General features: G+C 38.4%; 1 protein-coding gene across 1 annotated transcript; it reads right to left on the reverse strand.

The window, feature by feature from the left end:
- Nucleotides 1-2,975: 2,975 nt before the first annotated feature.
- On the reverse strand, nt 2,976-25,957 carry LOC121637214 (ribosomal protein S6 kinase alpha-2-like). The gene is made up of 22 exons (XM_041981225.1): nt 25,362-25,957; nt 22,579-22,695; nt 20,667-20,748; nt 18,786-18,866; nt 13,809-13,888; nt 13,260-13,366; nt 13,123-13,160; nt 12,891-13,033; nt 11,970-12,040; nt 11,355-11,443; nt 10,972-11,036; nt 8,972-9,074; nt 8,596-8,744; nt 8,234-8,356; nt 7,991-8,080; nt 7,680-7,838; nt 7,402-7,563; nt 7,226-7,302; nt 6,797-6,914; nt 6,620-6,676; nt 5,807-5,887; nt 2,976-4,910 (listed from the first exon to the last, which is right to left on the reverse strand). Exons 1-22 carry the CDS (start codon nt 25,464-25,466, stop codon nt 4,746-4,748), a joined length of 2,262 nt encoding a protein of 753 aa, XP_041837159.1. The 5' UTR covers nt 25,467-25,957; the 3' UTR covers nt 2,976-4,745.
- Between the last annotated feature and the right edge of the window lie 838 nt (nt 25,958-26,795).

The raw sequence follows: 26,795 nt of genomic DNA on the forward strand, positions 1-26,795 counted from the left end.
TTGATACAAAGACCTTAGAAGGGCTTGGTCCACTAGTTGTCTTGATAAAAATAATGGTGAGGCTCAAATTTGGTTCATAGTCATAATTTATTACATTCAATTTTCCTGTCCAGACCAAGTCTTTCTCATTAGAAATAGAAATGGCCTAAAGTTTCAAATCTCAGACATCATTAAGCGTCAAGAAAACATATTTTTAAATACTGTGTAAAATGAATAAAAATCTTTACTTTAAATAGATTTTGAAGTTTTCCTTTGTGAACTATGATATAAATTCAGACAAAGCTATAATTGTCAGGTTAAGTTATTGTTTCTCAAAGCTTTTTCTGTCTTTCGCCTTTCATCTCTCCCCTCCTGACACCTTCTCCTTCCTCTTTCTGTTGTTTGGTCTCCTCTTGTCACTCCACTGCAATCATCTTGGTAGGGGGGCTTGTCATCTGTATCTACTCATATGCTACAATCCCTTCTGTGCTGAGCACTACTGCACTTAAATGTCAGGACTGATGAGCCCGCCACACCCACCTGACACATCAGCTCAGCGCCTGCTAAAAGCTTTTATGGAGTGTGAGTCTGGTGGTTGATATAAATTAAAGAGTTTCTTCTTCTTTTTGAGGGGATTATAGCTCCAAAGGGATAACTTCTACAAAGAAGGAAAGGTAGTGGGAAAAAGAAAGTGTGAGGACTGGCTGTGACTGGTTGCCATCTAGTGGCTCTAACAGGGGTTGCTTTCCCATAGTTGCGGTTGTATATAACATATTGGCACAGTCTCTTTAACAATAATTTAAGATAAAGCAAATATTGCAGATCTCCTACTCTTTTTTTTGCAATTTAAAAATAAAAAAAACAGAAATATTTATAGGGTGCATCATTTTTCTTATGCGAACATTAGTCAGTTTCATGTGCTAGGAGAATACAATTCTGCAAACATGTTTGATTCAGCCCTGCAAGCTGACTTTAAAGAGTTCAGTGACCTCCATGTGACAACTAATCAACAGAGTGATGTGAGGCATCAGATGCAGGGAGAGGCATGTGATTTGAAAAGATGGATCTACATCAACCCAAACCATGATCTTTTCCTGAACATGGGATTTTTAGTTCATTTGCATTAGACAGATCAAACTAAGTCAAGTAAAAGGTCTAAAAATCACTGGATTTGATTTAAAAGAGTACTTGAACACAAGTCTCCTGGGTCCTGGTTGGACCTACTTCTCAACAACTTTCTCTTTACATGGACCTTTTTGCTCCCTACAAAGTAAACAATTTAGTACAATATGGATGAGGAATCTGTTGAGTTTAATTTGTGTTTAAGTGTCTTTGAAATAAGTAGTTTTCATTAAATTTGATCTTAATTCTTCCTTTAACATTTGGGAAAGTGATGTAATAATTTAATCTTTATATTCTCAGGACCAGAATAACCTCTCCATCAGGAGATCAGGAGGTAAGGTTGAATATTGCACTGAAATGCCGTGTTCAGCAAAAGTATTGTTCCTATTCATTCTGGTGGAATTCCTGTTAGTTCCTTCAACCCTCTTATTATCCTTGGGGTCAATTTAATCATTTATCATTCGAAAATAATAGTTTACTTTTGTTTATTTGCTTCATATTTCATGATTTTTCCTAATTGGATGGGTACAATTGATTAGGCATAAAATATCACAATAATATTTTTTCAATGTGCTGAACACATGTTGTATGCATTGGTGTTCCTCTGTTGTCAATTTGACCCCGAGGTGCTTTAGCCATGTAACACTTGTCTGTGTGTGACCCATATGTGTCCTAAAATACACGCACTTGCAAGTTCAGAGTTGATACTTAACTTGATATGTGACATGGGGGAGAGTGAACATGAGAACTTTCCTGCACCATGGAGATGAATATATGTGTATGTGTACATATGTATGACCTACTACTCCCTGCTGCCGAAGTAGAAATGATATTTCCCATGTTGTGGAGGGCAGGATACTCCCGCAAGGACATTGGTAGTTCATGCAAAATAAGGGAGGAGCAAACATATAAAAGTTTTCATGGCAGCCCTCTTCTCTAAATCACTCCTCAATTTGCACTGTACATACGGCAGTCTGAACTTTGTCTCTCTCTATCTCTGAAAAATGTCCTCTGGGAAAAGGTTTACTGTAAATGATGTTTTGGAACAGCTCTTTGACTGAAATTGACAGAGAGAAGAATGTGTGTGTTGAGGAGGATCCTGATTTTGAGTCATTCTCATCTGATGAGAATCAGTGTTGACCCTTCTGTTGTCACTCAGCCACCAGCAGACAGGATTCCTTTCAAAAATGGAAAGATGATATGGTCCCTTTCCCCACTTTAACAGCAGACTTAGTGCTTCTAAAATTCATCAAATCATCAAATGGTTGCAGGTCCCACCAGATAAGCAGTCAGCCATGTTGAAAACATCAAGTTTGACCTGGTGATGGCGCTGCAGGAAAGGTCATATCTTTACCAAAATCGATAGGGTTCATACTTTTGCAGTAATTAATATTGTCAGTAAAGCTGAGAAAATTTGAATAAAGACTTTTCAAGGTAAACTTCTAATTTTAAAATGTTGGCCTGATGGTGGCACTAGAGGACAGGTCAAGGTTTCATTATCAAGAGGTTATTTGTGTATTCAGCAAATAAAGAATGTGCCTGACACAAAAACTTGGTCAACAGTTATTTGTAAATCATTTTCTGGAGGCAAATATCCCTGGGGTCAGATTGACCTCAAGGGTGAAATATGTTAGTAATATTTGAGGATAATGAAAACAGTATTGTGCAGACTCAATGACACAATTTCATGACTTACAGAGGCAATAAAAAGGAACCAAGCAGCTGTTTACTAGTAACACCTGCCATTTTTCATTTATCCCAATTTGAGATGCCTATTAATATCCAAGTAGTTAAATTTCTATGAAAAACCTTTGTGTAGAAATGTCAGTAAATGTTTAAAATTCACTCACACGTCACTACTTTAATACAGCCATTTCAATTCATTTTCTTTATTTGTAAAATTTTGGCATTTTAGCCAGTTATCTCAACGATTGGCTTGCTGTAGACAGTATGTGCAATCTGAGCAATATATGCACAACCCATCTTAATATGTACAGTTTCAATATATTTTCAAAGACAATATGTACAGTCCTCCTGGCAGCAGGTGTACAACTCTGCATATCTACAGAAACTAACTTTAGAATTGGGTATGTGTGGCAGTATGTACAGTTAAAATTAGCAAACATTATATACAGCTTTACCTCCAGCTTGCAGTGTAGCACACAAGTTCTAAAGGCTTATCTGAATACCTAAACATTGCATCAGTCCCAGCTACACTTGCTACAGTTGTGCAATGCAACTCAGCACATATAGTCTGTGCATGAGCAAACATAATATATATACAATTACTGCACCTATGCTACAGTTCTTTAGTTGGTTACAGCTCACTATGCTTTGTTTTACCTCTGTCTAGTAAGTGTGTATGAGTTATAGAGCATCATAATCTACATGACTAGTAAACTGTACAACACTATAAGTGTAAGACACAGCATAAGTGCTACTTATATCTGCATTTTCATTATGCCTGTTCTATTTTACCTCGTATCAGCAATTGTACATCTCATTAGTTAGAATCAGGGCAGCAGCAATAGACAGTATATACAAACCTTTGACACAGTGGTTATCAAATATTTTGGCTTTCAGACACTACTAACAAACATGCCTACTGGTAGCCTTCCTAAAGGCTGCACTGACTAATGTACTGTTTTAATAATGTAATGTATAGACTGACTTTTGCCAAGAGTTTAACATATGTAGTATAATGAAAGACAATGTTTTTAAAATCCTTAACTACTAAACAACTGCAGCTAACTGGTAAATTTGACCTGGGACGTGCAGCAGTGATACATGTAACATTAAAATATCTTAAAGAGTCAAATACTGTATTCATAGGAGATGAAAATGCCTACAGTAAAATTATGCAGCACATCATTAACATGAGTAAATAGCATTGTTGAAGGATGAGTAATACATATATATATATATATATATATTTAAAACAGCTTAACTCAGAACAATTCTCAGACTGATTATAGAGAAAATTCCATCATCTATCAGAGAATGCATTATCCAAACACTATATACTGTATGTCTGTGTGTGTGTCTCAGTGTTATGAGTGGCACATATATGTGTTTTGAAAGTAAAGTGTGGCACTCAAAACATTTTACTCTACATGCCGTACTGTACACTTCAAGGCAGGCAACAGTATGTCTGTGTATATTGCAAATGGTATATTGCACAACAGTTTTCCCAGAAATATGCCCCCCCCCCCAAAAAAAAAAAAAAAAATAAAAATAATAATAAATTACTTCAAAGCAGGAATCTATCATATATAAATGTTTGTAACAAATTTGAAGTGACGGTAACTTTCAGCTTGCAGATGAAATGGCTGCAGGACAAGTAAATAAGACATAAAATACCTAACAAGGCATCTGCATGTTCAAATTAAACCCTCTTTGTTTGAGCCACTTTACTGTGATCATTGTGTTTAGTGTCAAAATCTCTGTGAAGATGCACATTTTGAATGTTATATCACAGTTTAACATTTAATAGATTTCAGATTTATGCTATGAGTGGAGTGAATGAAAGCCAATCCTGATGCCAGTGCCAGTGGGACACTTCACTGGTTAAGTTAATCAGGCATGGTTTGTGCTTTTCTAAAGAAGAGCAATCTCCTTTGATTATGTGGGTCTTTAATTAAGACTTAAGATTTATTTTGGGTTTCCTTTTCTTTAGGATCTGAAGTGACTTTCGGACTCCCCAGTTTCTTCATCCCTCTCCGCTGAGCCAGGCTGGAGGACTGCACAGGTTCCAGGACTGGAGCCGGAGCACAGCGCCTCAGTGCAGAGTAGGTGGCAGTCAGAGCCCCCTAGTGGATCAAAAAGACCACTACATTAGTAGAATCTGGGTTACAACTGCATACATGGCAGACAGCGTCACTTAATGGACTCAGAGAAGCATTAATGTTTTGTACAGTTAGCTGAAGGTGACATAAACTCCTCTCTGAGAAAGATAACAGATTTATTTAGGGTGTTGAAATCAGAGTCACAAATTACATCCAATATTTAAATATAAGCAACTGGTTATTTTCTCAAATGATACATGTCATTTAACCCCAACAAAGCTTTGTGGAATATCCCTTGTACAACATTTAGGCAGCAAATTTCTATCTGCTCAACAATAATACAATATATAATAATGTTAATTATGTTGCTTTTGAATGCTGGCTGAATAGCAAGCAGTGAGATGATGTTGACTTTTCGTTTCTCATTTATAATGAATGGCAGCTGCTTATAATGATGATCTTTTCTTTGGTCATTATTAAACTATTTAAGGTGTAAAATGCAAAATGCATTAAAATGTACCTTAGATTATAATATGTCATGATTGTGCTCATAGCACGGGTATGGACATGGTAGTTTCCTTCATTTTTGTAGAAATGTAGCAATCATAACATTAGCTTATTTGATTGATAAGTTATCATAGTATGTATTAGGTTAGGTTCATATTAGATCGCCCACTGCTGGATAATGAGTAAAACTACTTCTAATGATCTAAAGCCTGTGTTTACATAGCTTGTAATCTAAGATTTCAGTCAATTTTTAATTAGAACAGGTTACTGACTTCCAGAGATTTCCCACCTTCCAACTGCTGTTTGAACAATGTTGCCCTATTACACTGACAGCCCTAGGTGGGTAGGTATAAACACACACACACACACAAACACACTGATATACACACCCATGCATGCACAGTAGGACTGACCTTGACGATGACTGGATCCTGTCTGGTAAGAGTTTTGTCAAAGAGCTGGTCTCTCTCTACAATCCAGGGGTGTCGGAGAACCTGAAGAACATTGCATTGAAGCCTATATTAATCCAAATACCTTTTTCCAACATCTAGAACTAAATTGGCAATGAGTATATTACAAATAATACAGTAGAAATAACTCCATGTAAAAGTGTATAGTTCTCTTATAGAACTGAAGTCAAAAGTACACGTGGGAAAAGGGAAATGGTATGACGTACAGTGTGTGTGTCTTCCCTTTACTTCCCCTACTCTGTATGACTTTTGTACATAGGAACAAAAGTACCATCTGTACTAAATATAATATGATGGTAATTGGTTAATAGTTTGTTTGCTTTTTTCTCATTTAGAGCTGTGTAACTAACATTTTATCTGCATTACTCAGTTCTCTGCAGCTTGAGTTACACTGCATACAAAACCAGTCAACAGTGCCCTCTCTCACTGGTTTCCATGATCTGGCATCAGGACTCTTTTTGGCTCTAAAACACTTTATTACGTCTGTGTTTTGTTTTGTTTGAAATGGCTAAAAATCTGTTGTACAAGATTGCAGTTTCATGTATTTTCTTTACTTTTTCTCATGTTCCCCACAAGCTCATTTGCTTTAAACCTTGACTTGATGCCATATTGTGTACGGACATTACCTAATGCTTATATGTATGTTTACATGAATGTTTGTATGTAAATATACTTCCATTTCAATCTTTTTATTTATCCGAGTGTGTGTTATAAGATTGCAATTCAAAACAAATTATTATCATTATGTAATAGCACCTGTGGGGCAGTCAGACGCTGGTGAGGGTCTACATGAAGCATCTTTGTCACAATGTCCTGTTAAACACAAACAGACATGCACAGAGGATATTAGTATAATTAAACAGCACCAGTTTCATGCTGTCTGCAGGAAAACCATTGAATGCATATGAAGAATAAAAACATTAAAGATGTAACCTTGGCAGCATCTGACACCAAGTCAAAGTTCCCTCCTGTGATGATGACTTTCCCACTGCCAATTTGAGCCAGAATCTCCTCTGCTGTGTCGTTGGGACTGCTTGCAAATGGACTGAAACTGAACAACAAGAACACAATTTTACAGGTATTGTGTGGTGAATAAGTGAGAAAAGAATGTAGTGAACAACATTTAGAAATTTGATATATGAATCTGGAGATTCAGAGAAAATAAAGCAGTGAACTTTTGTTGATAGGTTGAAAACTTGAAAAAATTGTCTTCAACCAGAGTTAAAGTTTATTTAGAAGACAGAAGCAGCTGTTAGTTGGTTGTTTGCAAAAAATGTTGACATAATATAGTTTACATACTGATTGTACTGTAACTAGATGTTAATGTTTCTACTTTTTATTGCTTTTAGAATTGGAACTGACCCAGCTATCATTGTGTAGAGCAGGACTCCCAGGCTCCAGATGTCACAGGCTGCATCATAACCCTGTTTCCTTAGAACCTGCACACACATAAAACAAACACACACTTAGAAGTTATTGTTGGATGTTTCATTTAAGATATTAGAGGTTTCATGTTATAGCTCTGATTACTGTTTTACCTCAGGAGCCATGAATGTAGCCGTGTAACAAGGTGTCATCAACAGGCCATTTTCAGCCCTGAGCTGTTTGGCAAAACCAAAATCACATATTCTAATGGATTCTGGGAGAAAATTGTCATCTGCATAACGAATATTACTGGGCTTCAGGTCTCGATGTACAACCTGAAAACAAACAAACAAACAAAAAAATAATAATAATCCATACTATAGACTTGATGCACCATGTCTGGATATGTGAATGTAAAAAAATAAATCTAGTTTATTTATATCTGTCTTACCCCTTGAGAGTGTAAATATTCCACTGTTTTAGTCAGTGTGCAGATTATATCAGATGCATCTCTCTCTGTGAAATTTGGTAGCGTCAGAACTTTGTCCAGCAGCTCACCTCCTCTCAGGACATCCTGAACTAAGTACACAGACTGGCCATCATCAAATACCTACAGTTGGATGAGAACACGCGCAAAAAAAAAGAGAAAATTATATGTAATATCTGCCATAATCTCCTACCTCCTGATAATGAGGAGAAAAATCTGCAGTTCCACTTATCACTTCATTGGGTAGAGTGTGGCAGCCTGTCTCTTATACTTACATCTCTCAGGGTAATGATATTCTGATGCTGTCCATATCTTAAAAGAATCTCAATCTCTTCTGCTGGATCTTTTCTAGTTCTGTCAATAATCTGAAAAATGAGCAAACCCAGAGAATATGTTGTTTCGTTGCAGCACATTAACATATCTGGAACATATTTCAACTATTTTGCTACAACTAAATGTTCTGTACTGTCCCAAATCTTCTTTAGGAAAAACAGTTTTTTCTAAATAAATTCTTCTACCTTCACTGAATATTCCACAGCTGTAATTCTATGCAAACATCTTCTTTGGACAGAAGCTCCCGTTTGTTCCACCTCTTCCTTCAGTTCGTAAACATCTTTGAAGGCCACATCGCCACGGATATGCTATTGAAAAGCACACATAATCAAACTAATAGACATACCCATAGATCATATACATGAGTGAATGAGTTCAGCAGCTCTGTAGCATAAAAGAAGCTGGCAGTGATTTATGAGGGTTTCGTTGGCCATGTTAAATAACTCAACTGCCTTATATAACAGTGATTTTAGCAAGTGTTTGACTTAATTGGTTGTGGGGCTTGTACATTCCTTTTTGTTTTGTCTTTTCCTGACTAAGTACGTACCTGTGCTATAGGGTTGATGTTCACCTCTTGACGTGAAGCTGGCACCGGGACCGGAGCAACAGGAGCTTCCTGATTTTGGTTAGTAGCTACAAAGCTAAAACCACGAAACAGCTGGTGTGTATTTGCACTGGGAGGAATGCCTGGAGAATCTGGATAAAGAAAAATACAAGTTTATACCAATACATATCTGAGAAGTGCAGTAATTAAAAACAAAGTGTCTCTAATACTTCCTCATTTGTTACTAAATCTAAATGTATAAGAATAAATCTGAAATCTGCTACAGCAACCAGCTGTCGGGTCAGAAAGGAATAAAGGAATCTTCTTCTGTTGCCTGTTTATGCACATGCACTTTATTTTATGTTTGTGTTTAAGTTACCTGTTGGTGTTCTGGATGTGAACTCGGGGTCAAAATGGAAAGTGTCTTCAGGTCTTCCCACAGTTGGTTTGAATGGAGGTCTCATTTCCCTCCTATACAACTTCTACAGATGACAACAACAGTCTTGTTACAGCAGCAACAACCAGTTTCACTGCAGAATAACACACAAACTGTAAAGCTGGCGCATGTTTACAGGACAATGCCATTTAAAAGTCATTATTACAGCTGTATGAATTGAGTCAATATTAACTTTGACATGAAGCTATTGTCTTTAGTATCACAGAAAAAAACATGCCACACAATCTATGTCACAAAAAAGGTGGTGGCCTATCAACAGAAACTAAACCCATACAACTAACATGTGCCGACTCCACGGTGCTATTGCTTGACATTGAAATGTAAATGCATTGAAAAGGAGACAAACTGAAAGAATAATTTTTTTAATCAAGGTGTTTTAATGCCGGTTAAAAGCTGCTGTATATGGACGTCATTTAATATTACAGCACACACACTATTTTCATTTAGAAGTATTACTGAATATGGTCTGCAGGTGTCACAATTGCAGCATCAACCCTTCTGCCACCTGCTGTAAACAGCTAGAGGTGAAACACATTAGGTAACTGCCAGTGGTCAAGGACATTGAAAAAGATTTTCCAATATTTGTGTTAAGCGTCACCAGTAAACCAGTCATACACCCTCTAAATCTGACTTTTTGCAAGTTTAAAGTAAATAGAATAAAAATAAAAAAATCAAGAAAATCAAGAAAGATTAATAGACTGGTGACAGCCCTTTGTCTGATAACAGTACAGGGATTTAATCAGAAATGCACGGAGGAAAGCATAAGCCTCTTGTTGATAGCTCGCCATATTAAGCAAATATTGAGCAAATGGGAAAATCTGGTGTCTGGTGGGAAGTGAACAAGCTGTAATGTGGTGAAAAATACAGCAAGAGGCAATAGTGAGGGGAAAGATTAGTGTATTCTGCTGGAAATTAGAGTCACTGTTCTCAAATGCAGACAAAAATTTAACCATTTCAGTTTTACAAATTCTTAAAGTTTCTAAATATAACTCAAATAAAAGATAAGACAAATATATTTATTTACTGATATTTTACTTTTAAAATGGCAAATAAAAATCTAGTTCAAGATTCCATCTGGAAGAAATTTTACTTGTTATGCTCTCTATATAATATTATAATCACACCTATAATTACTTTCTTTACTATATTAATTTATAAATTGTATTTACACTGATTGTTACTATATTACACTTTTTACATTGTACATTTTTACTCATCATTCTGGGGTTTATTCTCTTCATATACATGCTCTGTTAAAAGTTCAATAGGAGGGTAAGATGAGCTTTATCTGGTCCTGCCCTAGACCCTTAGTCAGACTGGTTCTAGTGGAGACACAACTATGTGAGGTTATTTTGACGCCAGCTCTTGGAGTTGTGTGTCCACCCAAGGTCTTCAGGAAGGAGGATTCTTTCTACAGAAATGTATAACTATTGTTTTCCCTCTTGCCTCCCAAGAGTCTCTCTCTCGACTTTACGCGAGTCGAGACGACCACTCTCATTACTTGCAAGTAATTCTGTATTCAATAATTCTCCTGTAATAAACTTTTTTATACTTTTACTCATTCCAGACTCTTGGTAATTTTTCTACAACATCCATCAATGCAAAGGCAGCAAATCAGGGCCAAATTATGCAAATTCCACCACTTGCACAGGGTTCACAGTATGGATGAGGTTATGAGTTGGAACAAAGAAGTTGAATGAAAACTGAGGTTCTCGTCTAAACTGAAAAGTTCTATTTCTGAATCATCTCTCCACAAAATATTTTTATAACAGCCCTTTGGCTCATCAACATGATCTTCAGACTTTTCTTCTGGTTTTATTTGGACTTAGATTAAGACTTTATCAATCTGATAGTGTATAAATCCTGTATATGATTCAAGTTATCTAAACTTCACTAATGCAGAATAATCTTAATTTACTTACATTCCAATCTATTGATGCGAAGAAACGATGTCTTTTTATTTCTTCTACTCCTTCTGGTCCTGCACCTGTCAGTCATACAGGTAAGCAGAATGATGCAAACAATGAGGTCTTCAGGAAATGCAAACGTGCTAAAAACTTCTTAATGGTCTAATGTGTAGATAAAGTGACATAAGATTTGATAACCTAAAACTACAACCAAACAAACATCCCCTGCTTATATTTTACTCCCAAGTGCATAGGATATTGTTTAATTACTTCCTGATAGCCAGCTTTGACATTTCCCCTTCTTTTAAGTCCACAGGACTGATTCTTTAGGTGTCTGGCTTTCTAAATGAGTGCAAATTTTGAGAGTGTAAATAGTGTATGTATGTTATGTAGCACACCTAGTCGGTTAGCAGGATTTCTTTTGAAGAGAGCTCTTAGTAAGCTCTGCACTTCAGGACTCAGGAACTGTGGCATTCCCAGCTTCGCTCTGTACAGACAACATCCAGAAAAAATGTTATTCACAAGCAGACTGGTGACAGAAGGTTATCTAGGACAGTTCCTGAGAAATTAATTGTAGTTTAACATATAAGAAATAATAATAATAATAATAATAATAATAATAATAATAATAATAATAATAATAATAAGAAGAAGAAGAAGAAGAAGAAGGGATTAGATTTATATAGTGCTTTTTAACATATAGAAATTAAAAGAATATAGATATTAAATTGCAGATAAAGAAGAGGGAATGAGAAGGCTGATCATAAACTGTTGCATAACAACAACACATAAGAGAAATGCAAAATAGTAATTGAACATCAGGAAAATTGTATGATTAAACAAAATAAATAAAAATAAATATTACTACTACTGCTACTACTACTACTACTATTAATAATAATAATAATAATAATAATAATAATAATAGTAATAATAATAATAATAATACCCAAGCCACTAGAAGTTAAAGATAAGTATTTAAGATAAGAGTATAAAGGTAAAACTGGTCTTACTTTAGAATTAGTGCCATTGTTTCCTTACGATCCTTTCCTTGGAAGGGTAAAGATCCTGTCAACATTTCAAACTGGAAAAAAGAGCAAAACAAGCATCAGAAAATCAGCTGATGGATAAAAGGTACAGTGAAGGAAAATTGTTAAAGTTGATTAATTTGATCTCTGCTATATATAAGCAATTAGCAACAAACATTAAAGGTTGTGCCTTTTTTTACCCACTATTGTATGAAGTCAGACACATTTGACCAGACACAGTAACATTAAGATACAGTATATGTTTTTATTTTTAAAACAAACTAGATTCAAAGGAAGGAGCATGGTTATCTAACAAAGCAGGCAGTGCCAGTTATGAAGGTGTTAGAGCAGCTTAGTCGTCTGACTTGGCTTGTCTCTGGTAGAGCTTTTCAGTATGTCTTGATTTACTTGATTCACTTACACACACTCACGGCCAACATGATAGAGCTCCTTTTTTCCAAATTTGTATAATCCAGCAAGAATATCAAGTCCACAGTTATCTAATGTTTTTTTTTTTACATTTTTATGTTCCAAATACTAGCCATGGGTAGACGATGGTGACATCTATCCATGGTGTAACTGCCAGATGTCAATGAAGGATGACCTCCTTCTCCGCATTAGTAAAATAAGCCAACAAGCTAACAAAACAAGCTGAGTTTAGCAGCTGCATGATTTCGGAAAGTGAAGCTACTTAATCTGTCAGAGAAGGTAATTAAGCAGCTTTACTGCCAGAGGAAAGTCAAATGAGGACACCAGAACACTGACACTGTGAATTAGAGCCTTGTATGTACCTTGTAGAAGATATCAAATTCATTATTATGCAAAACAACTAACAAAGTGACAAGGTTGGATGCAAAGCTGTAAAGACAATGTAAAAGTTTTTTTTAATGATTTAACAGTTCTTACCATAAGTACCCCAAATGACCACCAATCAGCACTTTGTGTATGCCCTCTCCTGTTTACGACCTCAGGAGCCATGTATTCGATCGTTCCACAGAAGGAATATGCTCTTTTATCATGATCAATTGCTTCCTTACTCAGTCCAAAGTCTGAGCAATAGAAAGAGATGAGGTACAAAGTGAGAGAAATATAAGCAGAAAGATGTGTAGATGTGCAATGTCTGCATCTACTCACTTACCAGTAATTTTAATGTGTCCTTCTTCATCCAGAAGAATACTGATAGAGGAAAATTAGAAATATTAACCAAAACATCAAATAAAAATTATTGTAACTTTCTAAAACTTTCCAAAAAAAGGAGGCTTTATGAAGCAATACTTTTCAGGTTTGAGATCCCTGTAGATGATCCCCAGACTGTGTAGATGGTCCAAGGCAAGAGCCAGCTCTGCAAGGTAAAACTTCACATCCTCCTCAGTAAACATGACCTTAACAAATACAGACATGTAGATACATTAATGGTCTATAATGGACGTTTTTAAGTTAGAAAGCAATACAACTTAACTAAATTGGACCTATTGCGAAAACCCTCAGAAGAATGAATACATAACTGTTTACTGAACTTCTACTACAAACTAAGAGATGAAAGTTTTCCTGATTATGCCAAAATTGACTCTTTCCCTTTTGAAGACGGTACAGAAGACCAATGTCTGATTCTTATTTCATTTTTAAACTTAATTTGTCACTTAGTTTGTTTCTGATTTTATCTTTATAGAAAATAGTCTGATTACAGGATGGAAATGCTTCATTACATTACACAAAATAGCTTCTGTAAGGACAGAATGCTTAGAGCTTTGAAGCTTGTGTGTGTGTGTGTTTTTGTTTTTGTTGTCATTAGAAAGAGACAGAGTCTGTCACCAGCAAACCTACCTCCTTGGACAGACGGGTGAAAAGGTCTCCTCCTCTGAGAAAATCCAGGATCAGATAGAGCTTCCCTTCTGTCTGGAAGGCTACAAACACACACACACATGCACATACATAGACAGACATAGCAGTAAGAAAACACATTTTTATGCTGTTTAAGACTTAATTGTAATGTGTTTTATTCTGAGAATGTCTTCTTGAAAAAACTGCTGTACAGTGAGCATGTCTCTCTGTAGGTGGGTACAGTGACAAGATATATTTAGAAAATAGAAAATATTTCTCATTTAAGTTCTTGCTATGCATTGCTCTTGTTATGGCGTGAGGGGCCTTCTATAATGTTTTGTTACAGCGAATCTAAAGAAGCCTCTGACTTGTTTGGTCTCGCCATTGTTTCATTACTATGTTGTGTAGAAGCTGTGAAGAATTGTCCATTGTAGTCACCATCTTGTGCAGCAAAAAGCAAAATGTGGCGAATGGACAATAACTTTTCTGTTTGAGCATTTATATAGCTGAAACAACTTCTTTCCTTCTGCTATTAGTTGTATATTAAGTAGAGTTTGCACATGTAGTAAATTTGAGTTGGATTCCTGTGTATGCGCATACGCTAACATGTGTGCATTGTTTTAGTCAGATTGATAACGCTGCTCATGTACTGTCCTTGGAAATCAGTCATTGTGACATTGTGGAGCTATGAACTAATTAAAAGTAAATAAAAACACTGAATTAAAATGATAAAAGTAAGAAAAAAGATGCCAACTATGAAAATTTCTAATAATATACTCTGGCAAAGTCAAAAAGAAGTGAAGGGATTATAAACACACTGCACAAATGTGAAACATGGCGCTGTGCGAGCAGCTGCGTGCTACGGCGGCTCTGCCTCCTCTATTCCTTTTTTTAGTGTTTTATATGGTTCTTAGACGTGGTTTTCTTTTTTCCTTTACAGTAGTCAGTACCAGGTGCAATTCTGCACATGGGAAACCTACTTTTATTGTTTTTCTATTTGGATTTCTGCTTCTTTTGGCACTTTTCCAAACTTCGGCGGGGGACACCTTTGGTTTCAGCCACGGCTCCATTGTTTACACCAGGGACCAGCTGTTAGCTCTGAGCGGCACTGCTCTTCTCTACGCGGAGAAGCCGGAGATTCCCGCGGAGATACGGAGAAAAAGAAGAGGCTGCAGAGCAGGAAGAAAGCTCCAGGAGAGGAAACGGAGGTACAGGCCATATTTACCCTCCGTGATTATGGGAAACGTTCGTTCCCTCTCTAACAAGACCGAGGAGCTCACGGCGCTGACCCGGCTACAGCGGGAGTTCAGGGAATGTAGCCTCATGTGTCTAACGGAGACGTGGCTGAATGGACTTATTCCGGACTCTGTGGTTTCCCTGGATGGATTTAAACTTTCGCGCGCGGACAGGAGTGCGGCGGAGAGTGGTAAGAGGAAAGGCGGGGGACTCGCGGTGTATGTCAACGAGAGATGGTGCAACCCGGCGCACGTCTGTGTAAAGGAACAGCTCTGCACCAGGGACATTGAGTTACTCGCTGTGGGCATGCGGCCGTATTACCTCCCGAGGGAGTTTTCACACGTTATACTGTTTAATGTGTACATCCCTCCCTCGGCTGATGCAGCAGCTGCTTGTGAGCTGCTCCACAGCGCAGTGACTCGGATGCAGACTCGCCACCCGCAGTCCCTCCTGCTGATCAGCGGGGATTTCAATCACACCTCGCTCTCTGCCACTCTCCCTACTTTCGTCCAGTACGTGAAGTGCCACACCAGGGAGAACAAGACGCTGGACCTACTGTATGCTAATGTGAAGGACGCATACACCTCCGCCCCCCTCCCCCCGCTTGGACGCTCTGATCACAACCTCGTACATCTGCTCCCTGAATACACACCCAGGGTGAGAAGACAGCTGGCACAGAAGAAGTCTGTGAAAGTGTGGACCGATGAGGCCAATGAGAGACTGAGAGACTGTTTCCAATCCACAGACTGGGAGACACTCTGCAGCTCTCATGGAGAGGACATTGATGGCCTGACCCACTGCATCACGGACTACATCAGCTTCTGTGTGGAGAACACTGTGCCAACCCGGAGGGTGCGGTGTTTCTCCAACAACAAACCCTGGGTGACCCCTGAGCTTAAAGTCCTGCTGAACCAGAAAAAGAGGGCTTTCATTTCAGGGGACAGAGAGGAGCAGAGGAGAGTTCAGCATGAACTCCAGTACAAGATCAGGCGGGCCAAGGACAGCTACAGGAAGAAGCTGGAGGAGCAGCTGGAGCAGAAGAACACACGGGACGTGTGGAGAGGGCTGAAGGAGATCTCTGGATTTGGACAGAGTGGTGCCAGAGGGACAGCTGATGGAGACCAGCGCTGGGCCAATGATTTAAATCTGTTTTTTAACAGATTTGATTCAAACCCCACTCTCCCTGCCCCCCCTCCCCCCTCTTCACACATCCCCAGTCCAGCGTCTACCATCACCTTCCCCCGACCACCTTCATCTTCACCTCCACTTTCACCTACCCCCCATCTCCACTCCACACCAATGGACTCGACCACCAGCCCCCCACTGCCCTCCACCTCCCCCCTCTCCTTTACATCGGCCCAGGTGAGGAGAGAACTGAGGCGGCTGAAGAACAGGAAAGCTGCAGGACCCGACGGCATCAGCCCCAGGCTGCTCAGGACCTGTGCAGACCAGCTCTGTGAGGTGCTCAGGTACATCTTTAACCTGAGCCTCAGCCTGGAGAAGGTCCCTGTCCTGTGGAAGACCTCCTGTGTGGTTCCGGTTCCTAAGATATCACACGCGAAGGAACCGAACCATTACAGACCCGTCGCCTTGACCTCCCACCTGATGAAGACCATGGAGAGGCTCATCCTCGGTCACCTCCGCTCCGTGGTGTGCACCGCGATGGACCCGCTGCAGTTTGCCTACAGGCCAAACATCGGGGTGGATGATGCTGTCATCTACCTACTGCACAGGGCGCTGGCTCACCTGGAGACCGCTGGGAGCGTCATGAGAGTCATGTTTTTTGACTTCTCCAGTGCGTTTAACACCATCCAGCCGGTGCTGCTGCGGGGGAAGCTGGAAGGAGCTGGTGTGGATGGAAAGCTAGCCGCGTGGACCATCGACTACCTCACCAACCGGCCACAGTACGTGCGTCTGCAGAACTGTGTGTCTGAGGTGGTAGTCTGCAGCACGGGGGCCCCTCAGGGAACAGTGCTCTCACCGTTCCTCTTCACCCTCTACACCTCGGACTTCACCTACAACACCAGCAGCTGTCATCTCCAGAAGTTCTCTGACGACTCAGCCATTGTGGGCTGTGTGTCTGAGGGGAACGAGCTGGAGTACCGGTCAGTCATCAGGGACTTTGTGGACTGGTGTGAGCGCAACCACCTGTGCTTAAACACCAGTAAGACCATGGAGATGGTGATTGACTTCCGGAGAAGGACACTACCCCACACACCGGTGAACATCCAGGGGAAGGAGATTGACCGGGTGGACAGTTTCAAGTACCTGGGTGTTCACCTCAACAATAAACTGGACTGGTCACACCACACAGACGCCCTGTACAAGAAGGGCCAGAGTCGCCTCCACCTCCTGAGGAGACTGAGGTCCTTTGGAGTATGCAGGCCTCTGCTAAGGACATTTTATGACTCTGTGGTAGCCTCTGCTGTCCTCTACGCCGTTGTCTGCTGGGGAGCGAGCAGCACCCACCGGGACAGGAAGAGACTGAACAAGCTGGTCAGGAGGGCCAGCTCTGTCCTGGGCTGCCCGCTGGACTCTGTGGAGGAGGTGGGTGAGAGGAGGATGTTGGCCAAGCTCACATCCATCATGGACAACACCTCTCACCCACTGCACCAGACTGTGGGGGGGCTGAGCAGCTCCTTCAGCAGCAGACTGAGACACCCTCAGTGTAGGAAGGAGCGCTACCGCAGGTCCTTCATCCCCACTGCTGTCAGACTGTACAACTTGTCTGTATAGTCATATTACTGTGTAATATTTATTTATATTTTACTGTGCAATACCCCCCATTATCAATGTCATCATATTCTTCATATCCCACCATCACCATGTAAATATGTATATAGTCTGTGAGGTTGTTGTTATATTTTATTTTATTTTATGTATGGATGTAGTGTGTGTGTGTGTATGTATATGTATATATATGTATATATATATATATATATATATATATATATATATATATATATAATGTATGTGTGTATGTATGTATATATATGTATGTATATATATATATATATATATCTTTATATTATAACGGTACATATTTTTGCTTTTCTTAGACTTGTAAATAATTTCTATTGCACTTTCTTGCTGTGATGCATGTTCACCTTATTTTGCCTCTCTGTACTTTATTCTATAACAAGAGCTGCTGTAACAAGTGAATTTCTCCACTGTGAGATAATAAAGTCTAATCTAATCTAATCTAATCTAATCAACCGTCACACACACCTGCAAATGCTAATGAAAACAATGATAAACCAGTAAACTTAGAGGGAAGCTCCATGAAACTGGCTATTTTGAATTGCCTTGTAGTAAGTAAGTAAGTATTTTTTTTTATTTATGTAGAACCTTTCAAGATTAAAATCACAACTAAAAAATAAAAACAACAAAGCTAAACAAAAGCAAGTTTTAAATTATGGGTTTTAAGCTGTTTTATAAAAGAGACAGAATAGATATTATATTCTATCTACAAGTACACTTTGTTGAAGTTTGTGTGAATTACACACACAAGTAAAGGCCAGTAGCATGAAGTGGCATTTGCATGCTTTTGGTATTAAATTCAAATATAGCTGTAAAGCCAAAAGGCAGCTTCAAAAGGGCCATGTTCATGTCCATCTAAAAAATAGATTTATTAAAATAAAAAAAAGCTCTGTGTGTTTATGTGAAATGTAACATGTAATATATGAGAATATATATAATATAATATTCTAACCTAGAAACCTTTGGTGAATAATTTATACTTACCATAGTGGAGCTTAACTATAAATGGGTGGTTCACTTCAGCTAAAATGTCCCTCTCCATCTTTGATCGTACTCGATCTCGAACTGAAAAGGACATAGGCAACGATTTTAATGCAGCTGCATTTATTATGAAAAGCCTTCAATACTAAAATATTTTAAGTCTGTTATAAATAAAAGGAAAAAGAGTACATAGACAAACAAATCATTTAAGCCCCATCTTTCACTTAAGAATCCAACATTTCAAATTAATTCCCAGTCAGGCACTTTAAAAAAAAAAAAAAAAAAGCATCTAAAAGGAGGCTGAGTCTCTCTGAAATAAAAGTGAAGATGAATTAACAAGTGAGAACAATTCAAAATCAGTTTCTGCACCTGTTGCACAAGTGTGAAGACCTGTCACCCACTGAGGAAATTTGCAGCATAAAAAACAGATAAATAAACAACAAAGGTGGTCCCAGACTTTTGCATAGCTGAAATCTTATAACCTGAATGGAAAAGCAGTTTAATCTTAGAGTTGCAGCAATAGGTCTTCTTAGTGTTGCTGAACATGATAAAATGGGCCATTTAAAACTTTTGAGTTGAGCTTCTTACATAAATTTATAAAATCAGCATACACTGTAGCAAAAAATGCTATTTTAAAATATTTAATATGTTGTAAATAAACTATCAAATTTAGGGTTTACATGATTTGCAAAGCATTGCATTCTATTTTAGTTACATATTAAAATCTGTTCCAGCTTTCTTTAAGTCATGTCTTTAATAAAGACCTAAAATATAATTAATCCTTTGAGCCCTGTGCCGATGTTTTAGGGCTATGCTTGAAAATTACATATTACCACAAGGTCTGTTTGAATATTTCTGGAGTCATTTTTGGAGTCTTGCTTGTGTTGTTCTTATTCTCAAATGTAAGTCGCTTTGGATAAAAGCGTCTGCTAAATGACTGTAGAATAGTAGAAAAGAATCATAGTAAAGGGAACAGTTGTGAGATTTGTTAAGATATCAGTATATGTGTTACTGGTGAAGAATAAAGGAAGATGGCACAAAGCACAAATGAAAGTCTCAGGCTCACCTAAAATGAAACATAAACACTTAAGAATTAATATGAATTTCCATTTAAAATGTTACAGCTTTAGCTCTAAATTTAAATCAAATCATACAGAATATAAACATCATCTCTGTAAAGGCCAAATCTGATAAAGTAAAGCAGAACAAAATTAGACTGGGTTTGGTGCAGATATTTCAGGACGAGGTCTCAGAATGTCCATTTTGGCACAGTGTGTCACCATCTGTTCTCTAAGTCTTTCACTCAGGGGACCTCAGGTTTTAAAAGGTTAAGAATCTAACATTGTGTTGCAAGTATGTAGTGCAGCAGAAAGCAGAAAAAACATCATGATTGTAGCATCTGTCTCGTTGACAGGGTGATATTGTAACTCTTCCAATTCCAGGGGTGCAGGTTAAGAGGATTAAGGCTCATACGAAGACACCAGATCAGCATGACATACCAACCTGCTTTTACAGAACACGCTAGTTTACATTAATCCCAGTTGAAGTGAAACACTTTATCTGAATCAAAAGTACAAACTAACCTGTTTTTACGCCAAATCCCCCTGAATGTAGGACACTGTTAAATCTGCTAACCACGCATCTCATTTCATTCCTAAACGTTATTTTGATTTCAACAAATTCTCACTTGGACCTGTTATGAAGTCTTTATCTTATTTATTATGTTTTTTTTTTTGTTTTTTTTTTTGTTTTTTATCAATTTGTCCTATACTATAAAGAGCATGATGCACAACAAAAATTCTTTATTTTAAATGTCAGCTTTTAATTATGTTTGAGTGTTGCATTTTACCGTATGTCATCTGTAAGTATGAGTTACTGAATTACCTTTCAGCGTGGCTTTCTTTAAAACCTTCATGGCGTACAGCTGTCCTCTGTCCACTCCTCTTATCTTCCGAACCAAGAACACCTGAAAATAATGACCACATTTTCTGAGATTATTTTGCAGTTAAAACATTAGTTTATCAGGTCAATAGCTAGATACAGAAATTCCTGTGTGTAAATATTATAATTTAAAGATTTTTTGAGACACTTTTGGGAGCCGTATTAAACATAATAATAATAATAATAATAATAAAAAAAACAAAACAGGAAAATAAGCTGCTGAGGTCACACTTTTTTCCTTTTAATGCTGCATTCCCATCTAATTTATAAGTTCTCAGGCTGGTGTAAATGCAAGATAACGCCATATTTAATGTAAGAACCACATCCGTGCTGTCATAGAGCAACTGCAGCTTTGATTTAAACAAGTTCTGTCAAAAGCTGCCAACATAGTAAGCTCAGTGAATATGCTATCCAGGCCACGGTGTGACTTGACCTAACTTTCCTGCTCCACCTGCCAGCTTTTGCCAGGGCTACATGTCTGCCCCATGCAGACCTCTAATCTGCAATAGTAGATCAATGGGTGTGCCTTTACTCACTTAAATAAGCTTAGTGATCTATGAAGCGGTTGTCAAGGCAGCTAATCTACAGCTAATTGGAAATGAAAGGCTTGTCATTAGCAGATGACTGACTGGTAAACGGAAAAAACACACACACACACAACATACAAATGTAAATGAGCAACCGCTTCCCAAATTTTTTATGTCCTTATAATTATTTTTTAAAGTCTGGTTTATTTTTTACATTTGGAAAGTGTTCAGGCCCTTTCAACTTTTTGAACTTTGTTGTCTTTCTGACTCATGTTGAAATTGATTTAATTAATTTATCTCTCATTAATCTTCATAGGAGTATTTTGCAGCCCCTTGAAGAAGCATTATGTAACTTTCCGGACTTAAAACGATGTATTCTGCACTGCTGGGCACAGTGACATCTATTATCACTTTATTTTTAATTTAATTTATTATCGCCTTACTTCATGTCTGTCTTTTACTTATTTTTACATTTTAATTAGTATTTTGATTCCTCTGTATGATCTGACAAACGGTTAATTAACATACAGTGCAGGTAGGATGCAAGATGGACTCCGAATTAGCTGTCAATAGGGAGCATGCCACTGAGAAAACTGCAAAAGTTCTGTAGTGAGTTTTAAGCTTTCAACTTTTTAAAACTTCTGATGATAAGGCATCCTCACATTACAGCTCAACAACTGTAAGACCAAGCAGGAGATTTAACTCTATAGATAAAAGAAGCTTGTAAAGGATTGAAAATGCAGTTTTTCTCCTTAAAGAAAACACTAATTTCATGCATAGCAAGAACTTTTAAAATTTATAAAATTAGGAGCAAACAACCGTGTCATGGCAAGTGACACAGTGATGCTGTCTACTAATTAACTGCTTTGCTACACAACACATCCTTTATACCAGTTATACAACACATTGAAAAAAACAAACAAAAAAAACAAAAACAAAACAAAAAAAAAACAAAAAACAAAAAGCAAAAACATATCTATTTACGGAAAGCAGTGTAAGGTTGATTCCTTATCTGAATGAACCATGCTTGGAAACCATCAAAAACAGGTGGCTTTAGTTTTTCACAAATACATCAACCAAAATCTACTTTAAATGTTTTCCAAAGGATTAAAAGCAATCATGGCAGCAAATTAAATCTTCTGCTTTTTCAGAAATGTTCAACAATCATAAGTCTGTTCATACTTTTGGGCAAACTATGAAGTTCAGAAATTGTAGTAAAACAGAAGCACACTCCAAGCGGCACACATGCTAACTAAGACGATGGTCTTCTGGGCCACCCAGGCCAGTTATAGAAACCTTGAAAGTGGGAGTGATTACTGGGTTAGTACCTTTCCATAGGAGCCTTGTCCCAGCACCTTCAGCAGCTGGAACTGAGAGGGGTCAGCCTTCTCACAGCCCTCTTTAACATGATGGCTGATATCAATCTCCTTGAGTATGCTGTCATCCTGAGGAAAGAAAGGCGTACGTTATTACAAGCACATTATTAACATAAAATAAACAAACCAATAAGATTAACTAAAGCTGAAGACAGTTTACATGAACAATATTCCATAAACTTCAGCATCTCAGGAATATCGTTCATGTAACCTTAATACAAATTAAATAAACATGACAATTTATTTATTTACATGTTTACTTAAGTGAGAATACAATGTTTGTTGTTTTTGGAAATAGAAGTAGGAAATGGAAGTAGGATATAAAAAAACTTCCCGGAAAATAAAGTCATTTTAAATATGCCATAGCAGTTTTACTTCTGTCAGGAATTTTGCATAAATTATGGGCAGATTCTGAAGACTGATATGCTCACAAAAAAATAACATGCTTTATGTTTTTAAATGAAGACATCACAGTTAATGATATTTTTTTCTGTTAAGTATAGATGATAATAATCTAAAAAGAACTTTCTTTGTAATGCTGATTCAAAGGCATACTCAGTTTCAGTTATCCAAGTTAACTCAAAATGGAAACATTATTTACACATTAAACATTAAATAAATCTAACAACTGAAACCAGAAACTCATTCTAAGACACTGTGCTCCTCCAAAATGTGCTTATGGGTCATATGTTTGTGCAGGCATATATGATCTGGAAATATGTTTAAAGAATAGGCAACTTCATGAGCGCAACTTTATGTGACATGTATAACGGGTGTTTACAAGAGTGAAGGTAGTGTAGTGTATATGTGCATTTCAACCTGAACCATGCCAGTTACTACTCCGACACAAGTAGTTTTGATGTATAACCCAAACTAAGAAATGTTATTAACTAAATGTCAAATTGTTCTTGTTAGCACAGTTATAGACTGTTAAAAGGTTTTATCCTCTGTCACCTATTGAGTTTATGATGCCGTATTTATGCACTTACATGTAGCTGATCCAGTGTTTCTCAATCCTGGTCCTCAGGACTCACTGCCCTGCATGTCTTAGGAGCAACCCTACTTTAACACACCTGAATTAAATGAATGGCTCATTAACAGGCTGCAAAAAACTTGATGAGGAAGTTTATTAATCTGAATCAGGTGTTGAAGTAGGAACATACCTAAGACATGCAGGGCAGTAAGTTCTGAGGGCCTGGATTGGGAAACACTGAGTTAATCTATTTAGATTTTATGTTTGTCTTACTTTGGCTAAAATAAACATCTACACTAGATTTCCCCATAGACTGTATAAATAATGGATGAAAACTGTACAAGTGCCTAATATGCAATACCAGCAATGGCCACCAGGTAGAGGTTCCAAAGATGTAACTTTAAGTCCTCAAAGACACACTTTTTTTTCTTATCAACTTTTAAGAATCCTGTCCAGCACCAGGATTTGGTCCCAATCTGGTCACATCCAACAATCAAGGCTTTAAAACCACAGTCCATAAACCAACACGTGGTTAGATAATGCATCATGGGCACTGAACTGAAAAATCATATTTTTGGAGGTCAGTAACTGCACTCTCTTTAATGCACTGGAGCTACGTTTGTTTACAACCTAAATGCATGTTGTATTCCTGCTTTTTTTTTTTTTTTTTTTTAGCTGGAACATCAGTTTTTTAAATGTACAAACACACCAATACTGATGTGTGCACTGATGTGTATAATAACTTTACTTTCTAGGATTGTTGATACCAGCTGGGGGCACATTACACCTACAAAAATAAAACAAAACAAAACAAATAAAAATACCAAAGACATATCACATCTAGCTAGCTAAGTCAAACACTAAAGCTGAAGAATTAATGATATTGACATTACATCTGAGCTACTTTTTTTTCTGTGCATGTCATAAATGTATTGCATTATGAGAAATTTATGTTGAGTTAGTGCTTGCTTTTGGCGGAGCATTTGAGGGAGCACCGAAGAATTTGGAAGTTTTGTTTGGCAGCTGACATAACATATCTGCAAACAAACACAGGCAGACAGACACTTGCCATCCAGAGACAATCAAACAAGTAGATCAGCAATTTGATCCATTAGCATTCCATTACAACAAAACATATGAAGAGACGGAGAGAGCAAGAGAGAGAGAGAGAAAGTGTTTGTGTGTGTGTGTTTTATTTATTTATTTATAGGTTACACAGACAGGTAGATGTCCTGCAAACCTGACAGTGGCTTCCTCTCTCCCCTGCTGATGTGTTTGAGCTATAAATAGAACTTCTCTGCTGTCAACTGAATCAATCTGCCTAGATCCATTCATCTAGAAACCTGCCTGGCTTGCTCTGTCTAACCATATTTTCTATAACCAATCTCACCAAACACCTGCAAAAATAAATAAATAAATAAAAAGAAAGAAAGAAAGAAAAAGAAAAGGGAAAGGGAAAAACAGGGTCTGGCCTCCTGGTTATGTTTTTTCTTGGCAGATAAGGAGAGCCGTGTTGTGACAATCCGCGAACCGGACTGATGACCCATCCTACAATGTCTCCACACCCAGTTTCACTTGCACACAGTTTGTTTACACTGGCACACGCACATTGGATGTAAGATGGTTACTGCTGTTAATTATATTTGTCATCACACAAACACATATGGCACCGTTAGGATGCAACCCTCTTTCCAGAAAACACTGAGTTGCACGTGCATGCTTCTCGTGTTCAGCTCATAATGTCCAGACAGAAGGAACTGACCTCCAGCTGACAGAATCCAGCGCTGTTCTTGTTGCGCGCTGCCTTGTTCTTCAGGTAGATGGAAAACCATCTCCGCACTGTGAATTTTCGCGTGCTGGTATCCATAGCAACAAGCAGACCTGTGTATCTATCCCATAATGGAGAACATCTCCCTGCGAGGGGGGTCCTAAGGTAGAGACGCAGTAACAGATTGTCTTAGTTCTCTATTTGTCCCGTTTCTCCATCGGCCCATCCTCAGTGCAGTGGTGACTTCGTTGTTTTGCCATCGTTCTCACGCGCCGCTTGTCTTTGTGGTGAATTTCAGACTGTCGTCTCCCTCCCACCACCACCAACTCCCCTCCCCTGTGTCTGTCAGCTGCGGTGGACTCCAGTAAGCACGCAGTCAGAGTTGTAGCAGAGCTGTTAATCCACGCAGCCTCACAGCGGGATGGTTGCTGACGGGTTTGGAATTGCCTTGTGTTTTGCAGCAGGCTCGCTGCAAGGCTGCAGGGAGAGGTGACGAATAAATCTGTTCCGCTGAATCAGGAGAGGTGTGTGTGAGCTCCCTCCTCACGTCTTTGCTAGTGCATGTTTATTTTCATCCCCCCGCTGCCTACCTCTCCCCTTTCTCTCTGCGGAACACGGGATTGTCACCAGTCACATTGTGCGCCACCGGCAAGCTCTCGGCCCCCTCCCTCTCTGCGTGTCCTGTCCCTGTCCCTATCTCCCAGCAGCATACAGCAACAGCTGGCGAGGTCACATTGTGTAAACTAGCAACCTCTCCCTGTGTCCCTCGTCCTCTGCCCGTTCTCATTTGCCCCATTCACACAGATGGAGTGATAAACGAGAGAGGAAAAAAAAAAAGATTCTTTCTAGCCTGTCAAGAGATAAAACAATATCATGTCTCAGAAACAGTGACTTTACATCACAATTCAACACAATGTTAAGGACAACAGTCAATGCAATCAATATTGGTGACAGGAAAAGGGACAGCAATCACAGAGAGTGCAGCATGATCTGGTTGAGTTGTGTGCACGTGTGCGTGTGTGTGTGTGTGTGTGTGTGTGTGAGGGGGGGGGGACGGGTAGGTATTTGGATATGTCACATCAGCAGCTTTGCAGAGCTGCAGTGTTACATAACCATAGGGCGAGAGAGGATGAGAGATGGCAATGGAGACCAAATTGATCAACGCTTGAGGGTAGATGAGGACTACCAGTCAACTGAGTAAAATGTGTACAGTTGACCGGAGCTGAAATGTTTTCTAAAAGAAAGTTTCAGTCCAGTTCACATCAAATGCTCCAACTGTGATCCCTAAACTTGAAATATGACATGTGGAGCATATGGTGCTGCCATCAAGTGTTTGACAGGATTTAGACAACAGTTGGATAAATGGTATGTTGTTTTGGGGCATTTCTGCACCACTGAAAATGTAATCAGAAGTGTTCAGTCAGTCTG

The sequence above is a fragment of the Melanotaenia boesemani genome, chromosome 1 (assembly GCF_017639745.1).
Source record: "Melanotaenia boesemani isolate fMelBoe1 chromosome 1, fMelBoe1.pri, whole genome shotgun sequence".
NCBI lineage: Eukaryota > Metazoa > Chordata > Actinopteri > Atheriniformes > Melanotaeniidae > Melanotaenia > Melanotaenia boesemani.